The 26,965-nt window shown below is 46.6% G+C and overlaps 1 protein-coding gene across 1 annotated transcript in view; it reads left to right on the top strand.

Annotated features, from left to right (window-relative positions):
• The window catches only part of FBXO16 (F-box protein 16), a 32,398-nt gene extending 11,992 nt beyond the window's left edge, over window positions 1-20,406 (top strand). Inside the window, exons 3-8 of the mRNA XM_075708226.1 lie at window positions 2,078-2,284; window positions 3,635-3,799; window positions 4,689-4,894; window positions 13,128-13,233; window positions 17,836-18,061; window positions 20,339-20,406. Of these exons, the coding sequence (XP_075564341.1) occupies window positions 2,078-2,284; window positions 3,635-3,799; window positions 4,689-4,894; window positions 13,128-13,233; window positions 17,836-18,061; window positions 20,339-20,406 (978 nt within the window). The remainder of the gene's footprint in view (window positions 1-2,077; window positions 2,285-3,634; window positions 3,800-4,688; window positions 4,895-13,127; window positions 13,234-17,835; window positions 18,062-20,338) is intronic.
• Window positions 20,407-26,965: the final 6,559 nt, after the last annotated feature.

Raw genomic sequence — 26,965 nt, forward strand, 5'->3', positions numbered from 1 at the left:
TGTAGCTGTGATCATGAATGGGGAATCTGTGCAGCAGAAGCTTTCCCCCTTCGCCAGGCAACAGAGAAAGCCTTTCATATCGAGCTGAGGGTGAGAAGGGGACAGGCAGAACCTCCTCTGTCCCCCTCTGGTACACCCTTGTCTGATTTTATTCTTGTTTCTAAGCCCCAAATCCAAAGGTCCTGCTTCAGTTTTTCCTCATTAGAGTGAAAGTTATATGCAAAACAGGGATGGGAGGGAAAGGGTGTATTCCTTAATTCATTGTCTGTGTCTGAAAAGGCATGGACATTTGGGAGCTTTCTTCTATTTGGCTTTTTGTCTCTGGGATCTCAGGAATGCCAATTCCACCCTTTCTTCTTGCTGACCTTCTTGAAGCTCTTGCAGAGGTGTTTGCAAGAAGGAGAAGAGCTATTTACTTCTTAGAGTTCATTCTCCAGTACTGGAATTAAATTCAGCCAAGTAAAAATAAATAAAGAGTTCGTTAAAATTATCTGGAAATAAATTACTTCCCAATTACCTTTCATCTACACAGTATATTTTAAACTATTATTCTGCCAGTCCTCCACTTGACCATAGATTTTTTGGGGGGGAAGCAGAGAAAAAAAAAAAAAAAGTCTGAATTTCTAGTCTGTTTTGTTCTGAAAGGGAAAGGAAGGGACATTGGACATTAAACCATTTTCCTACAATAATAATAAAGAAATATAATAAAGAATAATAAAGGAATGCATGATTTTTCTTATTTTTTTTTAATTTGTGGAGGTCACATTTAAATAAGGTCTTCAAATGCCCCTTGAGGTTTAATGCAAAAATGAATGTTCTGTGATTTGACCTGTGGACAGCAAGTTGTCCGTTGTGGAAAGCTGGCTTCAGGAAACCGTCCTGTGAAAGTAGGGTGTGTGTTTTGGGGATGGCCAACGTGTGAGAAAGAAACAAACGGGGAAAAGCAGCATTCCCCAAACAGGGGAATTCCCCAAACAGGTCAGTTTTCCCTTTGAAAGGAAGGTGATTTTGGGTCGAGGATGCTCTTGCTGTGCTAGGAAGGAGGATGAAGTGGGACTTCTCTGAAATCCGTATTTCACCTCCGGAAAGCCATCTTTAACTGTGCCGTTCTGCTGCCTGCAGTTCCCACCGGGGATTCCTGCCGATCCTGCCTGCAGCCGCCGTGGTCCTCTGACATTTCCTCCCTCCTGGCACTCCACGCTGCCCTTGCAGCCAGGACTGCTCTTGCAGGTTTTGAGACAGATTGCACAGATTGTGGCGATGAGGTCAGTCTCCTCCCAGGAGATTCCTGCTGACAGGGCCCTTTCCATCCTCTGCTATCAACACAAGTTAAACACCAGCTACCTCCACCGTTGCTCCCACCCTGTTTACACAGCTCTGCCCCACTCCGCACAATGCAGCCTTGTTGTTGCCATCGTAGCAAAGCGATACATGCTTGTGTGGTTACCTAAGTGCTCATTTCTTCCCACAACCGTTTTAATCCTCCTCTTTAGATACCTGTCATAAGCATAGATATGCCGTGAAAAATCTTTGTTGCTGTGCTGCTGGATCTGAGCTGCAGAATTTCCTTGTGAGACATGGATGGTTGATATAGTTTTTCTTTGCTCCAGTGGGGATTTCTCTCCTGTGCAGTGGGATTGTGAAAATAAATACTTTACAAATTATGAGGCACCCAGATATTGCAGTAGTGGGGGCCGCAGAAGTGTCAGGATAGACGAAGAATCAGCAGTGAACTCATTGTAATTTGGGACCTGATCCTGTAAACACACATCTGAGTCTCCTCCTTTCCATGAGTGAAGCCAAGTCTCAGAGCTGGTCCCAGGAGCAGAGTCTTGTGAGCATGAGTGTATCCTGGACTAGGCCATCCTGGATGCTTTGAGGATTATAAATCATATATTACGTGACTTCAGAGTTTCTTTTAATGTAGCCTCTCCATTTGTTCCCAGTTCCTATGTGCTTTGCTCTTGAATGAGTCACCAGAAGCTGCTGCTTATGCACTTTCCCTTGCCTTAAATGTGTGCTTTATTTTAAGAAGCTGAATCTCCGGTTTCTCAGAACCTGAAACTCCTTTTTTCAGTTTGACAAGTGGACAGATGGTCAGAGGCGGAGGATCCTGGTGGACCTGTTGGAACGTTGCTCCCCGTCACAGCAGAAGTTCTGTGCCAAGCAGCTACAGGATCGAGTCCCCACCGAGGCTCTAGATTTTACCACAAGGCTTCCTAGAGTCCTGTCTTTATACATCTTTTCCTTCCTGGACCCACGGAGCCTCTGTCGATGTGCACAGGTAAAAAAGCCAACACATACCTAAGGTTCAGAAAGTCAGGTCAAGCTAGTTTAAAAAAAAGAAACAGCACTAGTTTTCAGCAAAGACATACCAGTGCTGTTCTTCATAATGCAAGGATGTCTTCTGACTTGGCAGCCTGGTGCCAAATGCTTAGTGACGCTTGTATGAGACTGAATGCGACACTTCCACAGATCCTAAATGAAGCTGGATTGGCCAAGATTTACAAAAGCAAAGAGTACTTTTAGATGCTCAGCTCTAAGGCATTTAAAATGTGGCACTTTACAAGACTGATTCTTCCCAAGAAGGAGGCCTGGTATTTTCTGAAAATCATGTTCTTTTAAAGTACCTTGCGCTGTGTGCAGAATCATTAATTGCTTTGAAAAGTACTGGCTTGTGTTAGTTGCAAAGAATTGCACACGATCTTTAAGAAAACCAGATCCTTTAAAATGCTTGAGGGTAAAGTGTTGGATGTGGAGAAGCAGAGAAGTTACAGATGTGCTTTTGAGCACAGTGGCTAGGGCTTCAGTTTTTTGAGCACAGTGCTAAGACTCCAAAAATATGTTTGTATGAGATAAAGTGCTGTGAGGTGATGGCCAAAGTAGTTCTGAATGAATAAATTCAGATATTGGTGACATTATTACTGCACTAACACGGTTCTCCATATAATACTAAGCATATATCAAAATCTCAGCTCGTTTAAAGCTTGCTCTAGTATCTTTCCCAGCATTTCATGTTTTATGTGGATGCACTCACACTATTTCATTCACAGGCAGGGAGAAGATGGGTTAGGAAATTACTTACTTAGAAAGAAAGGTCTTTACAGTGCTACAGTCATATCATTGGATAGCTGCTATTATAAGCACAGCAGTGCCAATAGATGATGTTTGTCCTTAAGCTGGAAGGAGCATTGCACGCAAGGTGACTGTGTGATGGACTAACAGCAGAACCTGAGTAGGGAGAAAACGTTCAGAACGGGTCTATCAGACTTGGGGAGTTTCCTGATGCTGTTTTCTTAGTGGAAACAAAGGGTTTATTCCAACTACTGTATGCTTATTGAGTAGAGGTGCAGGAAGTTGCCCCAAACAAGCTGAAATCTTTCCTCTTGGCCCATGATTTTTGGAACATTTCACCCTGTGCTGGAGATCAGCTAACACTTAGGCACTGAGCATGTCATGAAAACCTTGAATGGTTTAAATGGTTTAATGAAAGGTTTACATGGGGCATAAACAGTGCTGAAGAATTTTACTAGTTTTAAGGACACAGGGGGATTACATCCACAGCACAGAAGTCTCTAGCTGCAATCCTGGATGCTTGAAACCCCAAGGTTTTCAACTTACTGGGCATTCACAGGTGAGCTGGTACTGGAAGTACCTGTCTGAACTGGATCAGCTCTGGATGCTGAAATGCCTGCGTTTTGGCTGGTACATCAACTTCTCTCCAACCCCCTTCGAGCAAGGAATCTGGAAGAAACATTACATTGAGATGGTGAAAGAGCTGCATGTCACGAGACCAAAGGTACACACATACCACCTCGAGAGATGTTCGCGGCCAGTGGGAAAACTGGGCTGGTCAGGTGCCTAACCCCTTTGCCTCGTTATCTTTCTGTAATCTCCCACTAGTAAAATAGAAGATACATAATTTTAAATTAGAATCTAAACTCACGTGTTGCCATGTGCTCTACTTTCCCATCCTCCATCCCTGGTAGGGAGGAAGTGAAAATCTCACTCGTTAGGAGAAGCAATCACCAAGGTCTCACTCTGCTATCCTTTCAGGGTGTTCTGCAGTAATCCTCTAAATTTCCCTCTCCAGCACTCAAGGCTGTTCTCCTCTCTTTTTCCCAGTTTATAGAGCCGATGATAGCTTGCCTTGATCTGATAAGCAGAGGCGGGGTACCCAGCATCACCCCTGCTGATGTTTCAGAGTCAGTTTACCTGGTGGAAAGGAAAAAAGCACCCATTATGCCTGTTACAGCCCTTGCTGTTGTCTCTTTCTCTCTTCTTCAAAGGTGGCAGGGCCATTTTGGGGAGGTGGAGCATTACTCAGTAGCCATTGCTTTCTCCTGAGATTCATTGATGCCATGCCTGGTTTGCGGGGCTCTGAGGGTGGCATTCTTCTGCCCTGAACCTCTAATTCTAACCAAACTCCCCTGTAGGCTCTCTCTGTAGTCAATGGAGAGAAGCCAAAGCATCTCAAAAACAGTTCAGCTCAACTTAATACAGATTATGGGACATGGGCGATGACATGCACTGTCAGGGTGCCTATTTCTGTCCACTGACTATAATGGAGCCTGGAGAGACTAATTTTGAGTTAATACCCAATTCTTAGAAGTCTAAAGTTAGGCAAAATAAATCTCACTTTCATTATTGGCTAAAATTTACTTTCTTCTTTTCTTCTTTCTTATTAGACTCCTTCAAAGGATGAGCTTGTAGTTAATGATGTGCAACCAGTAAGAAGCAACGTCCCAGAGGCAAAACTTTCTGTGCTAAGAAGGAGGACAAACAAGGAGAAAAAAGAGCTCCCACCGTGGCGTTCATCAGACAGGCATCCTACAGACACCATCCGATTCAACTACCTCGACAACTACGATCCCATCGAGCAGGCTAGGCAGGCGTAAGAGTTTGATCTCTTCCCTTTTGCTTTTTCTGTGACGTAGGGTATGTCTGTGTCCTTTGCAAGCTCACTCTGCCTGTGCTCCAAGTTGCCTGGAAGCCTTATAGTTCAGCAACCTGGTTGCGAACCCACTTTGCTGCTCTTTTGGCTTTTCTTGGATTGCTCTTGGTCCTGTGGTAGTTGCAGCTGCACTACTTTGTGCCCTTTCAGTGCAGAGCGTGGGCACAGCTTGTTAGTGTCTGCCTACACAATAAGCTGTAGCTCCTGGGGACGTTACACAGCTGTGACGGGAAGAGTCAGGACAAGAGTTTGTTCAAGAGTTTTTAAATAAAGCTGCAAGGTTGAGAGGAATCTGCGGGTTTTGCACAGAAGAGGAAGAATTAATTAATTAAGATGAGAGGTAGAATAATAGAATGGTTTGGGTGGGAAGGGACCTTTAGAGGCCACCCAGCCCAACCCCTGCAGTGAGCAGGGACAGCTTCAACCAGAGCAGGGTGCTCAGAGCCCCGTCCAACCTGGCCTGGGATGTTGCCAGGGATGGGGCATCTCCCACCTCTCTGGGCAACCTGTGCCAGTGCCTCACCACCCTCAGCGTAAAAAATTTCTTCCTTATATCCAGTCTAAATCTATTCTTCTTTAGTTTAAATCCATTACTCCTTGTCCTGTCGCTGCAGGCCCTGCTAAAAAGCCTGTCCCCACCTTTCCTGCAGCCCCTTCCAGCAGTGCAGGGCCGCAGGAAGGTCTCCCCGCAGCCTTCTCTTCCCCAGGCTGCACAAGCCCAGCTCTCCCAGCCTGGCCTCAGAGCAGAGCTGCTCCAGCCCTCGGACCATTTCTGTGGCCTCCTCTGGCCCCGCTCCAACAGGTCCCTGTCTGTGCGGTGCTGAGGGCCCCCGAGCTGGGCGCAGGGCTCCAGGGGGGGCTGAGCAGAGCGGAGCAGAGGGGCAGAGCCCCCTCCCTCGCCCCGCTGGCCACGCTGCTGGGGATGCAGCCCAGGATGGGGTTGGCTTTCTGGGCTGCAAGCGCACATTGTTGTGATAATTCTATCACTTCAAGGATCTTCTGGCTGAAAAGAGATTTAGATGATTGAATGGGGGTGCAGGTGTAAGAGGATATATGTACTACAGAATATTTAAATAATGAATAGTATTTGTAGCTATACTGCCTGGGATAGTCTGCCTAGATCCATCAGTTCTTGGGCTCCCAGGTTTTTCTGGTCAGCAACTGGCAAAAAAAAAAGGCATTTCCACCCCAAAGTATAGTTTTGCACATTGACTTGTGTTAGGACCGCCCGATGTTTTCCTTTGGCACATCTGGCATCAGATATTTTCAGAATCTTCGATCTGTGGTCAAATTTCTGTGCATTAACGAGCATCAGGAGGAGCAATAGCAAGGAGGCTGCAATAGTCACCTGTGTGCAGTGTTTGGCCCATTTCTCACATTTCTCTGTTAATGTCACCTCTCATTTTTCACGGGCTCAAAGGTGCAGTTGTCTCACAGTTACCTCAGTGCAGCTGATGTGCAGTAACTCATGAAACTGGTAATACTATCATTAATCCGAGCCTGGTGAACAGGTAACGGATTAGCTTGACCGTTGCCTAGTTCCTGCGCACGTCCCTGTCCAAAGGACTGCACAGACTCTCACCCAACCGAATGTGCAGAGGGGAGGAGATTCCTCTTCGCTATGCCAACAAAAACCTTGGGAACCAACTGAGCCACAATGAAAGTATCCAGATTGTACTTTAAATAAATAACTGATAGAGCTGAGATTAGCCCTGTGCACAGGAACAATCAACCCATGAATTACCCCAGCCGAGTGATTATTTGGCTAAGCAGTCATGCACTCGCGTAGGCTCTTTCTCAATATGATTAACTTTGTCGGACCCACCACTCCTCCGGGGTGTTCCACAAAGTTCCCAGTGTCTGAGCAAAAGACTTTTATGAATCATTTTTAATCCGCGTCCCCTAGTCCTAGGATACTGCAGTACTTCAAAGAGCTTTCCAGTCTCCACCTCACCCTCTTTCTGTGGTATGTTTCCAAACTCTAGCACCATTTTGGGTAGAGTTCTCTGAGGCTTTTAACTAAATATTTTGACAAAATTCCTCTTGTTGCAAATGCATGTCCCGATATTATTTTTCAGCCATGCTAAAAAGTTTCTGTGTAGCGGCTCCCAAAGGTTTCTGTGAGATTTAGGGTTCCTGTGCTGGCCATGACCCAGTGTGGAAAGTGGGACAAGCCTTGTCTGAAGAGCTTAAAAGTCACTTGTTCCAGCATTGAGCTGTAGATGCAGCTGACAACCAGATGCAAATGATTCTGAGTTGCTAATGATACAGTAAACACACTGACTGTTTTCTTCTCCTAAGTGAGATTTGAGCCTCTATCCATTTGTGCAATGGAGAATATTTTAATGCCTAGTGTTCTAGCAAATCTGGCATTTATCCATAATTATAGAGGATTATTGCAAGGAGAGAAGTGAATTGTATGAGATTTGCTTGTTTATCAAGGATCTCCCTTTAATATCACTTAAGCTGAAAGTAATTGCTAGTGTGTAGTCTCATCTGTAATGATTATTCAGCAGGGCAGGTGTGCCGTTTCAGGTGCTGACCCAGCTTCCCACTCACGTAATGATATTCTGGTGCTGCTTTTCTGTGGACACATTGCCAACAGAGCCCCCTCTGCAGCCCTTCCCAGAAGTCCTCCTGCTAAAGGTCTATATAGGATAGAATAGAATAGAATAGAATAGAATAGAATAGAATAGAATAGAATAGAATAGAATAGAATAGAATAGAATAGAATAGACTATTTCAGTTGGAAGGGACCTACAAGGATATCTAGTCCAACTACCTGCCCAATTCGGGGCCAACAAGTTAAAGCCTATTATTAAGGGCACTGTCCAAATGCCTCTTAAATACTGACAGGCTTGGGGCATCGACCACCTCACCAGGAAGCCTGTACCAGTGTTTGACCACCCTCTCGGTAGAGAAATGCTTCCGAATGTCCTGTCTAAATATTGCGTCCTCCATCCTTTGCTTCTGGGCAGCTCCCTGGGGATTGGCTCTTCAGCACTTCACCCAGCTGTCTGCAGTAGGAACAGTAGGAGCACCTTTCATGCTTGAGTGTTCTTCAAGGTAGGCTTTCGGTGGAGGTGGCAGCGGCAGCTAATGGGTGGCGTGGGCAGGTGTAGGGTGCCTATCAACGGTAGCGCAATGGCAAAGTGGTCAGAGTGGCCCACTGCGATGCCAAGCTTTGTTTTGGACGGCTGATGGAGGCCGTGCTCAGCCAACTGTGAGTGTCTAGTCGGTTGAGCTACGAGTCTCATGTGAATGCTATGCAAGCCGCTCTACCTCACTGCAGCCTACAGGCTCAGGCAGACCCTGCCTGACCAGTGTACAGGGTTGTGAAGTAGAACAGAGAACCGAGATAAAAATCTCTGACCCCCCAGGCTGTGTTAGGTATAGTTATTCTTCAGATTAGACGAATTCTTGGAGCTCAAGGGCATAACAACGACTCTTCATGTAAAATGAATGTCAGAAGTAATGAAATCTATGTAAAATGAGATTCCTAAAACAATAGGAGTGATCTCCCAAAATACAGGGTTTTGCAAATGTAGTCTGGGAGAGGAAATGAGTTTTGCTGCAGTCTGAATGCATATAGAGAGGAACGAGTATTTTCTTGAGGTCATGACCAGCCGGGTTAGCTCAGTTGGTTAGAACACGGTGCTAATAACGCCAAGTTCACAGGTTCAATCCCTACTTACTGCAGGGGGGGGTTGGACTCGATGATCTCTCAAGGTCCCTTCCAACCCAAAGCATTCTATGAGTCTATGATTCTATGAGCACGTGTGAAAAGACGCAGCAGAACCAGCAGAAAAGCAGCAGAAAGCCAAAGCGATGGCTGAGAGGGGACTAGAGAGAGCACTTGTAGGCCAGCAGGTTGACTGGAAAGCTGTGAGCCAACAAACCATTCCTTCCATTTGAGTTCTGGTGTGTGGACAAAAACGGACTTGTAGAAAATTCTTTGTGAATAAACAAGATTACATCAAAGGAATACCTGACGCCATCATCAAAGCAATGCATGAGACTAGTCACTGGCTACTTCTTTGAATCAAAGTTAATCTGCCTAATGTTAAATTTTGCAGAATTTAAGAGGTAACAAAAAAATAAAGTTTCTCCTAGCTCTTGGACCTGGTTAAAATCTCCTCTGAGCTGGACCTCACTCTACACTTGTTTTCTGGTCCTAAGAGAGGTGAGAACTCCCCTGTTCATCATAACAGGGTGTCCGCGCTGCAGCTGAAATATTGTCATTTAAATGGCAGAGCTGTCATCTGTTTCTTTGTTGGCCTTTTGAGAGGAGTCATTAGCTACATGCTCCCTTCCACAGCAGTATCCAAACTACACTGCTGTGAATTCATAGCAGAGAACTGACTCTTGCTTAGCCAAGCAAAGTGAAACATGGGGACCGTAACAAGCTACAGTCAATTCTCAATTATGCAGGGGAGCGGAGACTAAGGGAGTCCTAAAAGAGGTAACGCAAAACGTATACTTTGGGCTATAAGACCATAATTGGGTATTTACCTTTGAAAAACAAGTAGATTTCTGTAGAGAAAAGGGTGAGGGTTTGGCCGGGACAGTGCTGGTGCTTCACGTTACTGGGGAGAAGAACCGTAACACTGTGCCACAGCTGGGTAGTGCCCAAAAAAATGGCAGAATGGTGTTAATTTGCAGTCTGGGTGATAATTGAGACTTGACTGGTGGTTTGGGGTTTTTTTTTTCCTGATGTATTTTTTTGCTGCTTGCTCAGAAAGGCACGAGCTTGTACTATAAAAACGGAATGGCACCCAGGAGCCTCAGTGACAAACATCACTGCAGCATGGAGGAGAAGGAAGAGAGATCCCTGTTCACAAAGAGGTTATTTGTTTTAGACGGGATGGTGTGGGAAAAGCTTCGTAGTCACTGAGCAGTGAAATTAAGACGAGCAATGATCAGATGCATAGTCGAGGGAGTGGTGAGGTGATAGAGAAGAGATACAGACAGGGGTTGAATTACAAATTGCCTGGAAGGGGTTATCAAAATCCCTCGGTAGAATTATAGCTGTGACTTTCGGTGTTGCTGCATGTATGCGTGCAATTTATCATAAGGATGATTTCTGGTAGGTCTGGTTTGGGTTATTTTGCCTGAATTGTCCAGGTAGCTTTTTGTTTATATACAAACAAAACAGACCAGCAAGGATTTGTCTCTTTGGGCACAAAGCAATATTGCAAAAGTGAAGTGAAACATTTTTCTGTAAAGCGTGGAACCAAGTTAGCAAATTTTCTCTGGGACTCTGATCTGCCTAAAAAGGACCAGGAGGGGCGTTTCTTTCAGTCCATGCATGTACGGTTCTGCTGGAAGGCATCTGGTGTTTGTGCTGCTTGTTGCCAATAAATCAAAAGATTTCCCTCCCACTTTATCATGAATAATGAATTCGGATTCTAGCCTAGCGCTGGACCCCTGCCAAGATTGTGTCCTCGTGCCTCAAGAAAGAGCCCTGCTACTTCTCATGACAACAGCTCAGCCAAAATGCAAGTTCCTTCCCACCCCCTAACCAGCTCGGGCTTCTGGAAGCCGGCGCTAATTCAGTTAGATAATTTATGGACATAGGCCGGCTCTAAAAACAGTTGCATATTGTACTGGAGTGTTTACCCAACGAGAAAATAATTACTTTCAGTAATTGTTCTGTCAGCAGCCTAGGCCCAGTTTCTGACAAAAAGGGGGCCGGCTTGCGTGAGAAGGGCATGGTGTTTCGCTGTCCTTCTGAGTCCTAACGCTTGTCTCTTGCTTTTCATGTTTCTGAATAGCCAGCCCGGTACTCTCTGCCTGTTAGGCTCGTGGGAATTAAAAATGTTCCTTAAGGGAGGAAAGTGGGGTGAGAAACACCCAGTTCAGCACTGGGAGTGAGACTTGCTGTCCTCATCTCGGCTCTGATGCCCTTTTCCTTTACAGCCTTGAGAAACTCATCCTCACTGCTTACATTTTCATAGAATCATGGAATCACAGAATGGTTTGGGTGGGAAGGGACCTTTAGAGGCCACCCAGCCCAACCCCTGCCATGAGCAGGGACAGCTTCAACCAGAGCAGGGTGCTCAGAGCCCCGTCCAACCTGGCCTGGGATGTTTCTAGGGATGGGAATTCCCTGACCTTGAAGGGAGCTCATGGTGGTGACCTGCTGCAGGGGGATGCTCTGGCACCATGAGCATGGACACTAGCATACAGCAGTAGAAGTTAATATCTTAATTTACGACCACAAGGCCAGGTCTGCGTTCTATCTAAAGATGACCAGTTCATTCCCTATAATAATATTTTGGATTGAATTTTCTCTCTTGGCTGTTAGTGTTGATAAACAGACTGCAATTTTCCTCAGTTTACTATTTGAAATAATTTGTCTTTATGGTTCTTGACCTGCAGCTGGTCTGGGACGAGTGAATAACAGATATGTGCTGGTGTTGGCTGCTTTTGAGGATGTGTGAGTTACGTGGCATGGCTCTATTTCTTTATAGGATAAATGTTGCTTTTATAGAATTATAAAATCATTTAGATTGGAAAAGACCTTTAAGATCATCCAGTCCAACCTAACGCTGCCAAGTCCACCATTAAACTATGTCGCTAAGCGCCACATCTACACGTCTCTTAAATACCTCCAGGGATGGGGACTCCCCCACCTCTCTGGGCAGCCTGTTCCAATGCTTGACAACCCTTTCCGTGAAGAAATTTCTCCTAATATCCAACCTAAACCTCCCCTGGCGCAGCTTGAGCCCATTTCCTCTTGTCCTATCACTTGTTCCTTGGGAGAAGAGCCCGACCCCCCTCCCTGCCCCCTCCTGTCAGGAGCTGCAGAGCGATCAGGTCTCCCCTCAGCCTCCTCTTCTCCAGGCTGAACACCCCCAGCTCCCTCAGCCGCTCCCCACCAGCCCTGTGCTCCAGACCCTTCCCCAGCTCCGTTGCCCTTCTCTGGACACGCTCCAGCACCCCAATGTCCTTCTTGGAGTGAGGGGCCCAAAACTGGACACAGCATTCCAGGTGCGGCCTCACCAGCGCCGAGCACAGGGGGACGATCCCTGCCCTGCTCCTGCTGGCCACACTATTCCTGATACAAGCCAGGATGCTGTTGGCCTTCTTGGCCACCTGGGCACACTGCTGGCTCATGTTCAGCCGCTGTCGACCAACACCCCCAGGTCCTTTTCGGCCAGGCAGCTTTCCAGCCACTCCTCCCCAAGCGTGCAGCGCTGCATGGGGTTGTTGTGCCCCAAGTGCAGGACCCGGCACTTGGCCTTGTTGACCCTCACACAGTTGGCCTCGGCCCATGGGTCCAGCCTGTGCAATGTTCTGTGATCCTAGAGTACAGCGATAGAGGTTTTAGAGTCTGTTTCCGCCCTTTATATTAATGATTTTGTATTCAGAATGTGCTTTTTAGCATGCCTTCGAAGACCCCAGAAACACTGGTCGTGGAGCTGGGAGACCAACCCAAGAGAGCACATAGAGGTGCTGCTTTAAATTCACTAATTCTGTATTGCAGAATTTGAATGTGGAAGGGGCATGAACACCTTCAGAGCAAATGTTTTTATGAACCTGCCTGAGTTCGTAAAAAAACTTCTTCACAGTATGGATTTTACTCTTGATATTGGTAAAATGTGACAACTGGCCGTATGCCAGTGTACTTCACTTAATTTTCACACTCTGGAATATTCCTGTTCTGCCAGTTAATTGTATTGACTTTAATAATAGCTGCATATAAATGTTTACATTTATATACATATACATGTACAAGAAGAAGTATTTGGCTATAAAAACAATGAATAAATAACTTGGACGGGCAGTCCTTTAGCCTTATTTATCTTAAAAGTTACATAGGCTTCACTGAAAACTCTCAAATTGATCCAGCTAAACTTGCCTTTCTGTGAATTCCCCTAAGCTGATGTAACATGTTATGTGGATTTAGCCTAAATCAGTACGTCTCGAGCTAAGGGTGTGTGTTTGAGTGCTATAAAGTTATCGTCACTTAAAAAATAGCAAGTCACCGCCCTCCTCTGAGCCCCGCTATCTGATTGTGCGCTCTTGGTCTGCCCCAGGTGCAAGATAAAATGTGTTATCTTAAACCATGTCTTTTCGGGTGGTAATATCATAAGGGATTTTCTGTTTCTCGACCCCCAGGGAACCAACTCTGTAGCACTTGTTAATACTTTTCTGTTCTACCCTGCAGGAGAAAGAAAGGAGGAGGGGAGACCCCAGACCTTAGCCGGCAGGCAGCTGAGAAAAAAAAGAGAGTGGGTCGTGGATCTAATAAGCTCCAGAAGGCAAAATCGCTGGCAAGTATCACCGGCTTGTAATTATATCAACTGAGGCCCGGTGTCAGGTACACCCAGGAACATTTTAGCTCAGAGCTTTTACTTAACTTTGGTAATGGTGAAGCTTTGCTCCTGCTGTAAGTAGGCTGCCAGGCACGTTTGCTGCCTATCCCTAAGGGAGATACCTGGGCAGAAGGAGGACACAAAGCACACCACGTCTGGCTGCTCCGGGGACAATCTCTCACTGCAGCTTAGACACGGTCCGTCTGCCTTCGGTGGGAAAAGGACAGCAAGTGTCTGCACGCAGGCAGGGACCTTGTTCTCTGCTCCTCCCTCACGTTGCTTACCGCATGGTATCCCGACGGTCCGTTTCCATGCTTTTACAAATTCTCTTATGACACTTGCATCTCTTCACAAAGCTTCTCTTCTGTGCTTGCAACGTTTGATCGCTGCAGTTTGATGTTAGTTTATTCTCTGTTCATTGCACTGAGCCTGAGCAAGCAGCCCCAAGGTCTTAATACTGAGGATTCATTGTGCTCATCGCTGGTAAAATAGGGCATCCTCACATGAAAGGAATCGAGGGAAGTCAGGCTTCCAGAAAGCATCGTGGGTCTAAGCTTTTGTAGATAAGGCAACAAATAACTGCCAGAAGAAGGACGCGCTCACAAGCGTATCGGGGGTTTTTGCAGACCTGGAAGCGTGTTGCCTAAGCGATGAAAGCCAGGGAACACATGTGAGTTGCGCTAAAGAAGGTTTACATAAAAGCGAGGCATTGTCTCCCGAGATTGGGAGGCATTCTTCTGACCCAAATACAGCCTGTTTGCAAGGAAATAGATTCAGTCAGTGTTAAAGAACAGAAAATATAATTAAAGTTATTCAGCCTGTGTCTTACAATTTCCATTCTCCAATGGCTTCCTCCGTAGCCCTTAGACCAGAGCGCCCTTACATGGTTTCATTCCACCACGGCTTCCTGTTTCAAATTTAAAGCTGTTTTATTGTCAGTCTAGAAGCGAAAGAATCTTAGTTCAGGGTAAAAAGAGGTGAATTTGATTTTCTTTCCCCAGATTTTAGGAAAATTATGTGGTCTTCAAAGTTACTTAGCCTGCAACCCACCATCAGGAAGGCACAAGCACCTAGTCTGGCTCCCGCCATGAAGTCCAAACCCTCCTGCACAACGTCAGTGGGAGCTTTTGCTATAAATCGCAGCAGTACAGAGTTGAACAGCGCGTATATATGTGTCACCTTCTGTTGGCTGCTCACAGTTTAAAAGGGACACTACTATTCCCGTAGCAAATCATAGAATCATAGAATCGTTTAGGCTGGAAAAGGCCTTCAAGATCATCCAGCCCAACCATTAACCCAACATTACCAAGTCCACACTAAACCAGTTAATGGTAGATAGTCACCAGAAAGCATTTAGCTGACACAAAATGCTCATAGATGTCTGGGAGAGCACGCAGAGTTAGCGGGTACTGAATTCTCACCCCACAAAAAGCCCTGGGAAGAGTCTTAAAGCCACGGCCTGCGGCCAAGGCCTGAGAGGTCCACCAGCCTCCCTTGGTCCCTCCTAAGCAGTTAGGACAGCCTAAGCCAGGGGTAAGGGGCCCGAAACCCACGGGGTTACACCTTGGTGACACCAGCCCTGAACAGAGCTCCGTGCCTTTGTGCTATGCAATCTTGGTAGCACTGGCTTCTGTTTGTGTTAAAAATCTGGGGTAGCCTGTGTTGCTGTGTCGCTCCTTCCTAGACCTTTACGTTGAAATTGTCATTCTCTTGAGTTTAGAGTTGCCCGAATTTCAGTAAAAGAGCTGTTTCTTATTCTCTGATGTATAAGCCTGCTGTTACGCTGGCCATTAATGACTACAACACTACATGACAATAAAGGCTAGGTTACAGTAGGCTGACTCATAGAAAAAGAATATATATATATAACTCACTAGAAAGAATCCAAAATTAATTTCCATTTATTATTAAGGTAGCACTGGAAAATCTTGTTGAAATGAAGGCCTGTGAAAAGACTCTTATTTAATCAAGTCCAAATAAAGAGGCTTAATGCTCAAATCTTTTAGTAAATCCTTAGAAGAAGAATAGACTATGATGAAAGAATAAGTGCCCCAAGCAAGCAAACATCAAGTCAAATTAAAATGAAGCTCTTAATAGATCAATGATCCAAGTGCAGAAAGTAGGTGAGAATAAAGTATATTACAGCCAACGATGACGATGTGAAAAGGGCTATTATATGGAGCTCCGAGCTCAGGAGGCTGAACAGCAGCACACCAAAATAGAATAAACACATAATTAAGGTGTTGACCCGAGTCCTGGAATTACATCCACTGGCTCCACATTTGCATGCGGTGAATCAGTTCTCCTCCCAGTAAACTTGTGAGGTTTTGGAGTTTATTAGTAATCATGGAAACAGTAGCATAAAATGTGACCAGGCTCACACTTAATTTAGAATAAATTAAATTAGCTAAATTACAATAAATAGTAAATTACAATAAATTAAGTTAATTAGGTCTCTGAATAAAGGGCCACATTCTTTCTTACGAATGCGCATGCAACCCCCACATCTCTATGGTGGGGAAGGAATACCTGCTCTATCTTTATCCAGGGAAATTGCTTACTTTAAGGATATGTATGCTTTCAGTGTTAACCATCTCTAAGCACTTTGCTGGATCAAGGCTTTCTGGCTTGTCTGTACCACCTTGATGCTCACATTGCCTTCAGCAGCTACTGTCCCAGCATTACATAAAGGAAAGTGAAGAATGCAACGAGTTCGGTGACTTCTCCAAGCTTTTACCAGGTGGGGCATGGAAATCAGATCTCTGTTCGGGACGCTGTATCATCCCTTCGGTTCCCTCTGCCACGGAGCTGCGTTGCCCCCATTTCTGAGCTCTGGCCCTACAGGTCCCTTCACCGGCGTCACGCCTGCCACATCAGTGCCCGTCACACAAATCCTTGAGGACTTCCAATGAGGAGTCTTCTGCAGCTTCTCAGCAAAACAGGCAGCCTCATGCCCAAATGTCAAAATTCCCAGACACTTTATTAGGAAGGCAAAATTTGATTGATGCTCTTGACAGCTTTGCAAATGACTGCAATGTCAGCAATTAGGGGCTGGTTTTGCCTTTCAGGCTGTCTGCTCGTTTCTCTTTGAGAGACGGCTCCACCCTCACAGCTGTTCCTGAATTACTGACTTATTTTTAGTACTTGCTCAATAACGTCTTTTTGACAGGATCAGTCATTCTTGCCTCACTGCCTATATCCTAAGGTAGTAAGATTGCAGCATTTGAAGATGCTTTTGAAGAAATTTTCCTAGGACATATTGACAGAGAATTGATGTTTTGAGTACGAATCGCATTTCTGTACTGTGTGGGTATAGCCCATGTGAAGATCCAGGGCTCTCAGCACTGAGACATGGTCCTGTCCAGTGTATATTTATATTCTGCAAACCTTATTTTGGATTTTATTTATTCATACAAGAAAGTCGGTTGAACTTCATGGAACCATTCTCAAGAGTGAAAATAACTCAGTATAATGTTTGCGTAATCAAACTCAGCTTATACATGTCACCCCAATTTTAAAAGTACAGCCTGGCTCTAATAGTCTACGCCTGTCTGTCCCTATGAGCTCTAAAACTGAACCACCACCAACACAGGAGCTGAGAAGCAAGGAATGGTCAGATCTGTGCTTCCATGGCGTTGTGCTTTTCTCGCTAGGACAAAAAACCTGCAGCTGCTTTTGTCACACCATCTCTGTCGCACATCAAGTACTGCTAAGAACCTGGCCCGCTTTTGGCAGTTGTATAATCACGGGCCTTTCTTTAGGTTGATGTTCAGCAGTGGCTGGGTTGCTTATTTATAACTAGACAATTAGGCACGAAGCGCCATATATCTGCCACTGCTGCCAATTCAGATAATGGAAAGGGGAAACAGGCGGGCAGGAATTACAGAACAGCGTTGACTTTTCTGCACAACCGTTTTACCATGGACACTAGTTTCACATAAGACTATCTGCCCACATTGCTTTTTAATGACTTGCCATGTAAATGTTTGGTTTTGTTAGCGTTTGTTCACTTTTTTTACCAAATAATTTGTATCGGTTCTGTTGCTCTGCAGAACCTGTGCATTTTGAATATTTGGGATCTTTCTCAAGGAATAAACAATCGCTGTGTTGCTAAGATTTTTTTTTTGCTTAATTTTTATCCTGTTTAGTAAAATGTTGATTGAGCGGTGTGTTAAAATAAACTTCACCCTTTACACTGTGAGACTTCAAACAGCAAGCAAGACTGGGATCAGTTGCAGCCATATGCACGGGGCGGGGGGGAGAATTTGTGCATTAACATATGAATTGATGTGGAGAATCAATTAATGTGGGTTTGGCTTTACTAGCATCAATTTCTAATTGAGTCCTTTTGTCCTTAAGGTAAACTTATACCAGAGCACAGGTCACTGCAAATAATGCAGATTATGCTTGTATCACTTAGGAATATCATTTAGGGATATCATTTAGGAATATAATTTATAGAATGTCTATAGAATGTAGAGAATGTATAGAACTTCTCAACATTTTCAGTCCCTCTGAAGCTGTTGGGATGATATGATACTTACTGCCTTCTCTTCCTAGCTATCGCTTTCTGCAGATCTTGAGTCTGTTCCAAAAACACCAGTTCGTCCCAGCTGGGCCACTCCCCAGTCAGCCGGGAACCTGCCCTCCAAAGCAGCAGCAAAGACCCTGGCCCAGAGCTCCCAGTGGAACGCCGGGATACGACCAGCACCTGTTCGAGCTCCAGTGCCAAAACCACATGAAAGAGGAAAGAAAGACTTCACAAGGATGAACACCAGGTCTCCATGTTAGTATGCCACCCTGTCCCATGTGGAGGCTATCGTAGAGATTGCCAGTATCCAAATTTAGTGGGCAGAGGGAAGGAGATGGTGCTGGCAGTATATTTCTGTAGGTGAAGGAGAAGGCAGTCATTCTGGACGGTGGGAATCCAGACGACGGTGGTTTGCTGCATAAAAAGAGAACATATGGCCGAAGACGTCGCATCTAGCACTTGCTAGATCCACCTGTCTGTCACGACTGTCATCTTGGTACTGAACACTGGCATGGGCTTCACATGGATTTAACTCACTAGTACTCAATGGCAGAGCAAGAAATCTTGGATCAGAAGTGACAGTGGGCTCAGTCCAAAGTCCATGGACTCTGCCAGGTCCTGGATAGATGCCAGGAGGTGCTGGTATGGTTGGAATCAGAGCATTCGGCAAATTACAGGAGAAAGCAATCAACTCCAGGGAGACAGCAGCTGAGAAAGCAGCTGATCTGTGAATGCCTTCCAAAAATAAGGATGCAGACTGACAAACAATTTTATGCCATTTCAGTCTAGAGTTGGCTTGGGTAGCTATTGACAAAGACCTCACCTCTTGATATACCCAGCACCTCCTGAAGGTCCTCAGTGTCTGTAGCTGGCTGGGAAAGTATTGGATGTCTTTCAGAAGCACACAACGTTTGTGCAGACTTGGGTGAAAGTCCTGTTAGTTCACAAGCGGGCTGTCCACATAAGGATTGCAGTTTGTGACCCTTGATGATTTTTAATAGCACAAGAAGGGTAGGGGACAAAGAACCTGAAATGATCAAAGGAAAAGAGGCTTCTGATGTGATACTGTTAGGATTTTCAAAGAGGTAGGGGTAGAGGTTAGGGGAGATAATGGGGTAGAGCGAGGGGAGCTCCTACAGGGCAGCGACTATCCGGTAATTATTGATGATCCCATCTAAAAGGGAGATAATGGAGCATGTGGAGACCTCCAGCATCCCTGTGGATCCCCTGAGCATCTAGTGTTTTTAGCAGGGGCATAGGCTAACCCCTGTGAGGAGGACCCACAGTGCAAATGAGCGATCACAAATCCTTCCATGGGAGATGAAAGAAAGAATCCAAACACAGGTGAAGGAAAAAGCACTGGAATGAGTAAGATGGAAAACACATGAAGACTGCTTCACGTAGGAAGCAGTACCTGAATGCATTCCGGTCATAAAAGCCAAGAGAGGAAAGCATCAAGATTAGGCTAGAGGCCTATATAGGCTAATAGGCTGCATATTTCTAAAGCAGTACAAGGTTTTTATAAATTAGGACCCTCATCCTGAAGTCCCATTGCCTGGACAGAGCCTTAGGAAGGTTGTACGCTGGACTGGGGCCAAGTCGTGAAGAGCTGAGCGTAGGCTCTGGGCCTTGGCTGCGTTATTGGTTGTTCCAGTCAATCAAGGAAATTCCGCTGGTCTGGCAGCAGCGTTGTGGCCTCCCAGGAATGTGGCACTCAGCTCCGACTGCTGCCGTCTGGGAGGCACTGGGAATGGCAAGAAGGTGTTTCTTAAGTCTCTTAACTTCTGTGAACCGATCTGCAACTGCTGCTGAGGTGCGGTTTAGTGTTGTCAAAGAGGATGTGGGGGGTAGAGTAGGGGGAGCTCCTGCAGCGAAGTGGCCACCCAGTGATCATTAATGATTCCATACGGGTGGAGGATAATGGCGCACGCAGGGACGTGCAGCGTTCTGTCTGAGCTCTGCTGCCCTCACTGTCTTCTACATGGCAAGAAATTTAAAAACTGTGCACAAGGAAAGTGCTAGGGAGAGCAGGGAAGCAAGCTACCTACAAACACTACTGCTGTAGTATAAAAACTACCAAGGTAAATTATCCCTGAGGGACTGCATTTGGATTAGAGGCAATTTGCAAGGCAAAACTTTTTTTTTTTTTTTTTTTTGTATCAGAGAGAGAAAAATCCTATCTTAATTCCTTCAGTGACCTCTCCTGGACCTTTATGATCTCTGCCAGGCTTTTCTGCAGGTAAACTTACCAGCTTTAGATAGTTCTCCAGCTGGGCTTTACCTGGGCATGTTTGCAGATTGTCAGAAAGGTGGACAGGAAATGTAAAGATGCTTTGATTGATGATTATTTTCTCTATAATGAGATGATGAATGGAAACAGCCCTTCCATTCAATCCAGATTTGTAAAGGTATTTGAGGTATTAAATGCCACCAAAATCCCAAGGATTGGCTGAGTACCTAAATATGTTTAGAAATGGAATTCTCTGACTAAATTAATCTGTCTGATTCTTACATTATTTCTCTTTCATCTAGCATCTCCGCTGTTTGAGGCTCAGCCCTGGCACATTCCACCGTCTACCCAAGGATCTGACACAGAGTAAGGGAGGATCCAGAGTATCTTTCATCCCAGCAGAACAGAAACTTATCCACCTGGCACTGGGGAAACAATGGCAATATTACCCGAGTCACAGGCTGTGCTTGGTGAAGAACAGCTGCTTTTGAGTCCGACATAAGGATCCAGCTTAATTTTTTTTCAACTGCTGCTAGAAAAGACTTTCTTCGTTGACCTCACCACACAATGCAAAGAAATGGGCATGAAGGTCCCGCATCTATTCTCACTTAGGCTGTCCAAAAGAAATCTTAACTGCCTTGCAGCCAGTTTAGATAGAAAGGTGTTGGAGCAATGGCTTTATGCTTTTTCTTGGAAGTACTGTACTTGGTACAATGACTCCTGCCGGCCTTTGGGATCTCCAGGTGCCATCTCCCATTTCCAAACAGGAGTACAGTCTAAGTCTGTTTTCCTGTTGTGCTTCTCAGCCTGGTTTCCTGTCGCTGCTGCTCTCGAGCTGGTGCTATATTCTCTTTTTCTTCTGGATATGTCATCTCTGCAGAGTTTACCCAGGCTTTTGACCATGGAGACACTTGTGTAGATCCTTGCTAGAACTGCTGGACCTCATGGGAGCTTGCCTGTGTGTCACTTGGACATCTTGGGGCATATCCCATGGCCTGAGCTGCTCTGTGATGCTTTGCCAGTGAATTACAGAAGTTGTCTGTCTCTGTGGGCACCGAGGGGATTGTGGAAGACAAGGGAGGACTACCAGCCACCTGACTGATGGAAACCGTACCCTCCCTACAAAGTGAGTCATTTACCAACAGTGTTAATGTGATCCCTCAGCTGTAACCTACAGCCCCTGCCAAATCAGCTAGACTGTGAAGAAAGCACAACAGCGTTCAAGGGAAAAGCCTTTAATATGGCTCAGGGAGGCTCAGGGAAAATGCTTCAAGAAAAACCTAGTTAGGACTGTATTGAAGGCAGAATTTCTTTCTCATGTTAAACAAGGCAACTCCATCTTTTCAATCATGTTAGTGAGAAGGAAATCAAATCCCGCACTCTGGATTACAGCATTGCACATGGCTCTGTGTGGGGAGCTGGCACTAGTCTGATTATTTAAGAGAATGTAAATCATGGGCTTTAATTTGTCTTTTCCGCAATTAAGGAAATATGCAGTAAATGTAACGAATAGCAGGTTTTACACATAAGGGGACTGAATGCACAGCAACTGTAACTCATTGCCTCATCATATCCCAGAATGAGAGAGCTGGGATAAAACTGAACCTTTCCACATGTTAGGAAGAGTCACAGTACGCCCATGAATTCTCAACATTTATAGCCTAGAAATCATGTTCCAGAGAAAATGCCAACTACTGATCGACAAGGATTAGGAGAAGACATCTGCTCCGTGAGCAGATTATTCTGCACTTGAGGGTTTCAAGTTCTTTGGTGTGAGAGACATTGACCATCGTCAAGACCAGGCACCGGGCACAACACACCGTAGATCTTACCCGAAGGGAGAGCATCCAGCAGGAGACCCTGCCCGTTGGGGTACTTGGTCGAGTGCCATGTGAATTCCAGCTCTGCATCAGTGATTAGGTAACTCAGTGCGTCTCCCTCTCCCAGACTTTGTTCTTTCATTTTTCTAGTTGCCCTGGATGCTTGGAAGGGGGAGTTCATCTCAACCAACACAATGGCCTAAGAGCTAGTTAAGTCTAAGCTGGTCACCTCTCAAGCGATCAGTTGAACTTGCAGATGGCGGTTATCTCATATATCTTAGGATCTGCTGATTATGCAAGACACCCGACTGACCAATTTGGATTAAGAGAGCTAACTTTTAAGCATTTAAAGTGAGGTGGGGTAAATCCCACTCAAAACATTCATCAGCATCATTCCCTGGTATTGTAAATCTCTCCTCACAAGCCTTTTCCCCCAGGAAACCAAGTTAAACTGATTGCTTCATGGGTGTTTCCTTGGCTTCTTAAGTCCAAACTGTTGTTCCAGCTTTTTTTTTTTTGTCTCCGTTAGGCAGTGTGTAGCTTCTTGTGGCAGCAGTTCAGCGCTAGGTCCGTGTTACAAACAGCAAATGGCTACGCAAGGAAATGATGTAACCCTGCAGCAATGGTTTTCTTTTCTCATCAATGAGCACACTCACCGGAAATGTAAAGTTCCCAGGGTCTGACTGGTCTTGGAGCTGAGTGCTCGGGCATTACTGCAGACACCGTGCCTTCGCTGCAGCAGATCACGCACCTTAAGTGCTCACTATACATTTTAAGGCTTAGGCCTTCTCTGATTTATAAAGTTTTTGTATTTATGATGCTGTAAAATAACTAACAGCAATGTCCAGGAACGTACCAAGCCAAGTAGTCTATCCTGGAAGTAACAGCAGACCTACGTAACGCCTTGATGTAACTCTTACCAATTACGTTATTGGAATAAAAATGTATGTACTTACAACACACTTTACAATCGTTCCTGAGGTCGCAAAATGGGTCAGAATCTGAAAAGGAGAGAAAAGACACGGAGAGACAGAGCCTCCGTCACCTGCCTCTGCCACTGAGGTGCTGGCTGGCCTCAGGCAAGCCGGATCACCGCCGCCTGTGCCCCGGGCTGCTGATCTGCAGAGGCAGATGGTTATTTACCCACTTTTACAGCGCGCTTCCAGATATGCTGACAAGAAATTACTAAACAAGTACAGAGGAAGGTTGTTATGCCTTCGCCCTTCCTTGTAGATGCGCATTTCCCCGCACTGCTTGGTATTTCCAGATCCTGCACAACTCTGATTAGCCACAGCCTTTGATTAAAGAACTGAAAGTACCTTTTAAAGCCCAGAGGCCAATGAATCAGCATTGCTGCATCTGAATTCCACCAGTACAAGCAAGATCAGAATGTGAGCCCTAGGCTACAGCCCTGCTCAGATGTGGGGAACAAACCCAAACATGCCAGCCGCCCTCTCATCCGAGCTTTACCATCCATTTCTGCCCCAAACTCCACCTGCATTTACCCGGTGTTCCTTGCCGGGAGCAATGGCAGAGTTTGGTACTGGAGTTTGGCTTTGTAGCCAAAATGAAGTTTTCCTAATTGTTGCTCTTCTGAGCTCAAGAAACAAAAACTTGGAAAAAGGAATACGTGTAACTGAAGTCGATGGGAATTGCAGGTGGGAGCACAGTTGGATTAAAACTGAGGATTTTTGGGAACAGCCAACTTGTGTGGCGAGATGGAAGATGAGTGAATGTGAGCTGTTGCCAGAGAAGTAAGAGCGAAGTCTCAGCAGCGGCATTAGGGTTGTAAAATAGGTTAAAGCATGGTTACTGAAACATGTGGAGACCTTGCGGCAAAGGGAAAGCAGCTCACGATAGCAGCTAAGCGCAAGATAAAAAGTTGCTGTAGTAGGTGGATGAAGCTGATAACGACTGGAGAGCAGAGCTCAGCTCACCTAACGAAGGGCTGAGGAGATGAGGAGGCAGGGAGACGGTGCGTAGGGTTGTGTTTAGGGGGTGTGGATTAAGGGGGTATGGGAACTGGTTTGAAATCAGCCACCATGTCCCTGCTGGCATGCTCTTAGACCGACCGCCTTACCGTGCATCTAGCATGGGCGTCCCACCTGTCCTGTGCTCTGTGCCACCCCCAGCGACATACAAAGACACTCTCCAGACGGATGGTGCACCACCAAATAATTCAGGGGAAGGAATTGCTTTCCCCCAAAGCAGGACACAGCTAGGCACACAAACAACCCCTAGCTACATGGTGGCATCTGAAATGACCCTTGCTGCACAGCAGCCGCCGCAGTAGGTTTGAGAAAGGTGACGGCAGGAGATGCGTGCCTGGGTAGGTGCTTTGTAGCTGTTTGCACAGCCCGCATCCTGATCACAGCCGCTCTCCAAACCACTGATAAATTGCTGGTTGGCACAGGATGCTTGGGAGACCCCCGGGGAGGTAAAATCACGGGTACAGACAGGTCCAGACATTGCAGGACACTCCCAGCACATCCTGTAGGAAGGAAACTGAATCCAGCTCTCCAAAAAACCCCGAAGGCAGGAGAGAGGTAGCAATGGGAGCAGATGGTCCAAACCGTGTTTTCAACCTGTTCCATCCTGGGATCTTGCTTTGTGTAGGCAGGATGCTGCCAAACCCACCCAGTACACCCTGTACACCCTCGCACAAGCTGCTGCCAGGCTGCACGTGCTGACCTCGGGCACCAGCGCGGGCTCCGGTTGCTTTACAAACCAACCCACGCAGGGGGAACGGCCGGCCTGCGGCTCCTTCCACACATGCCCTCTTCCCTCCCTGCAAACCCTGCCGACCCTTCAGTCCCCAGGCACACACCGGGCGTCAGTGCGATGCCAAAAATCTTCAGGTCCACCCCCAGATCAGGAGTTTTTCACAGAAAAGGTTTTTACCAGCCCACAAATCCACAACAATGGGTCACTCGGCCATTGCCAGCATCGCTCTTCATTTTTTTCTGTCCTTTGGTGGTTTGTTTTTTTTTTTTCTTTTTGGTGGCCTGTTTTTCCTTGCTGCCTGTTCTCTCCTCCTCCGCAGTCCTGTTTTCTCATCCAGGCAGCCTCTCCCTTTGCTCCCTGCTAGGTTCACGTTACTCACAAAGAGATCCACCAGAATCTACTGGGTGACCAGGATGCCACCAGCAAGAAGTGGGAGCTGGCGGCACCAGCGAGGCTCTGACTAACAGCAACAAATGCACACAAGCAGGTAGTTCCCCACACGAGATGTAATTCAGCCATGGAATTCCCTTCCTGGAGAAGTTGTAGATGTTGAAGCTCATGTGGACTCTAGAAGTCACTGGAGATTCATGGAAGGATCTTGAGCGCATTTCATAGGACCACAGGAGAATCAGGGCTGGAAGGGACCCCAGGATGCCTCTGGCCCAACCTCCTGCTCCAAGCAGGGTCAGCTCTGGGATCAGCCCAGGTTGCTCAGGGCTTTATCATCAGGGCTGATGTGCATTGGGTTTGCGTGGCAAGGTTTTGGTAGCGGGGGGGCTGCAGGGGTGGGTTCTGTGAGGAGCGGCTGAGGGAACTGGTGTTGTTCAGTCTGGAGAAGAGGAGGCTGAGGGGAGACCTGATCGCTCTCTACAGCTACCTGAAAGGAGGGTGTAGTGAGGTGGGTGTTGGTCTCTTCTCCAAAGGAACAAGCGACAGGACGAGAGGAAATGGGCTCAAGCTGCATCAGGGGAGGTTTAGATTGGATATTAGGAAAAACTTCTTCACAGAAAGGGTAGTCAAGCACTGGAACAGGCTGCCCAGAGAGGTGGGGGAGTCCCCAGCCCTGGAGGGGTTCAAAAAACGGGCAGATGTGGCACTTGGGGACATGCTTTAGTGGGCATGGGGGTGTTGGGTTGATGGTTGGACTGATGATCTTAGAGAGCCTTTCCAACCTTAGTGATTCCTAGTTTTTACTTGAATTATAAATGATCCAGCCACCAAGCCAGGAGGCGTGGGGTTGCTACTCTCCCCTTAATTGGTTTAGTGGTGGACTTGGTAGTGTTAGGTTAATGGTTGGACTGGATGATCTTAAAGGTCTTTTCCAACCTAAATGATTCGATGATTCTATGATTTCAAGATCCAGTGTGGTGGGGTGACCCTGGCTGGATGCCAGGTGCCCACCAAAGCTGCTCTGTCACTGCCCTCCTCAGCTGGGCAGGGGAGAGAAAATGTAACAAAAGGCTCGTGGGCTGAGATAAGGGCAGGGAGAGATCATTGACCAATTACCGTCACAGGCAAAACGGACTCGACTTGGGGAAATAAGTTTAATTTATTGCCAATCAAATCATATTAGGAAACTAAACCATGTCCCAAAGAGCCATATCTGCCCGTTTTTTTGAACCCCTCCAGGGATGGGGACTCCCCCACCTCTCTGGGCAGCCTGTTCCAATGCTTGACCACTCTTTTCCGTGAAGAAATTTTTCCTAATGTCCAATCTAAACCTCCCCCGATGCAGCTTGAGCCCATTTCCTCTTGTTCTATCGCTTGTTCCTTGGGAGAAGAGCCCGACCCCCCTCCCTGCCCCCTCCTGTCAGGAGCTGCAGAGCGATCAGGTCTCCCCTCAGCCTCCTCTTCTCCAGGCTGAACACCCCCAGCTCCCTCAGCCGCTCCCCACCAGCCCTGTGCTCCAGACCCTGCCCCAGCTCCGCTGCCCTTCCCTGGACACGCCCCAGCACCCCAATGTCTGAAGATGACACAACCGCTACGGGCAACCCACCCCGACACTTGGCTGGCCTGGCGATTAAAAAGTTTCTCCTTACACCCAGTCTGAACCTCTCTCCTTAAAACTTAGGCCCCTTACCTCCCGTTCTCCCACCAGACACCACTGGGAAGGCAAAACCTCCTTGGGGGTACTGGGGGCTGCTGTCAGGGCCCCCCAAAGCCCTTTCCCAGCTGAACGAGCCCCCTCCCTCAGCCTCTCCCCACAGGGTGCCCCCAAACACCCCTGTTCCCCTCCCCTGCTCCCTTCCACCACCCCTGGCCCCCAGCTCCCCACCTTCTGTGCGGCCCCATCCCTGGCAACATCCCAGGCCAGGTTGGACGGGGCTCTGAGCACCCTGCTCTGGTTGAAGCTGTCCCTGCTCACTGCAGGGGTTGGGCTGGGTG

This window comes from Pelecanus crispus, chromosome 3 (assembly GCF_030463565.1).
Source record: "Pelecanus crispus isolate bPelCri1 chromosome 3, bPelCri1.pri, whole genome shotgun sequence".
Classification (NCBI taxonomy): Eukaryota; Metazoa; Chordata; class Aves; order Pelecaniformes; family Pelecanidae; genus Pelecanus; species Pelecanus crispus.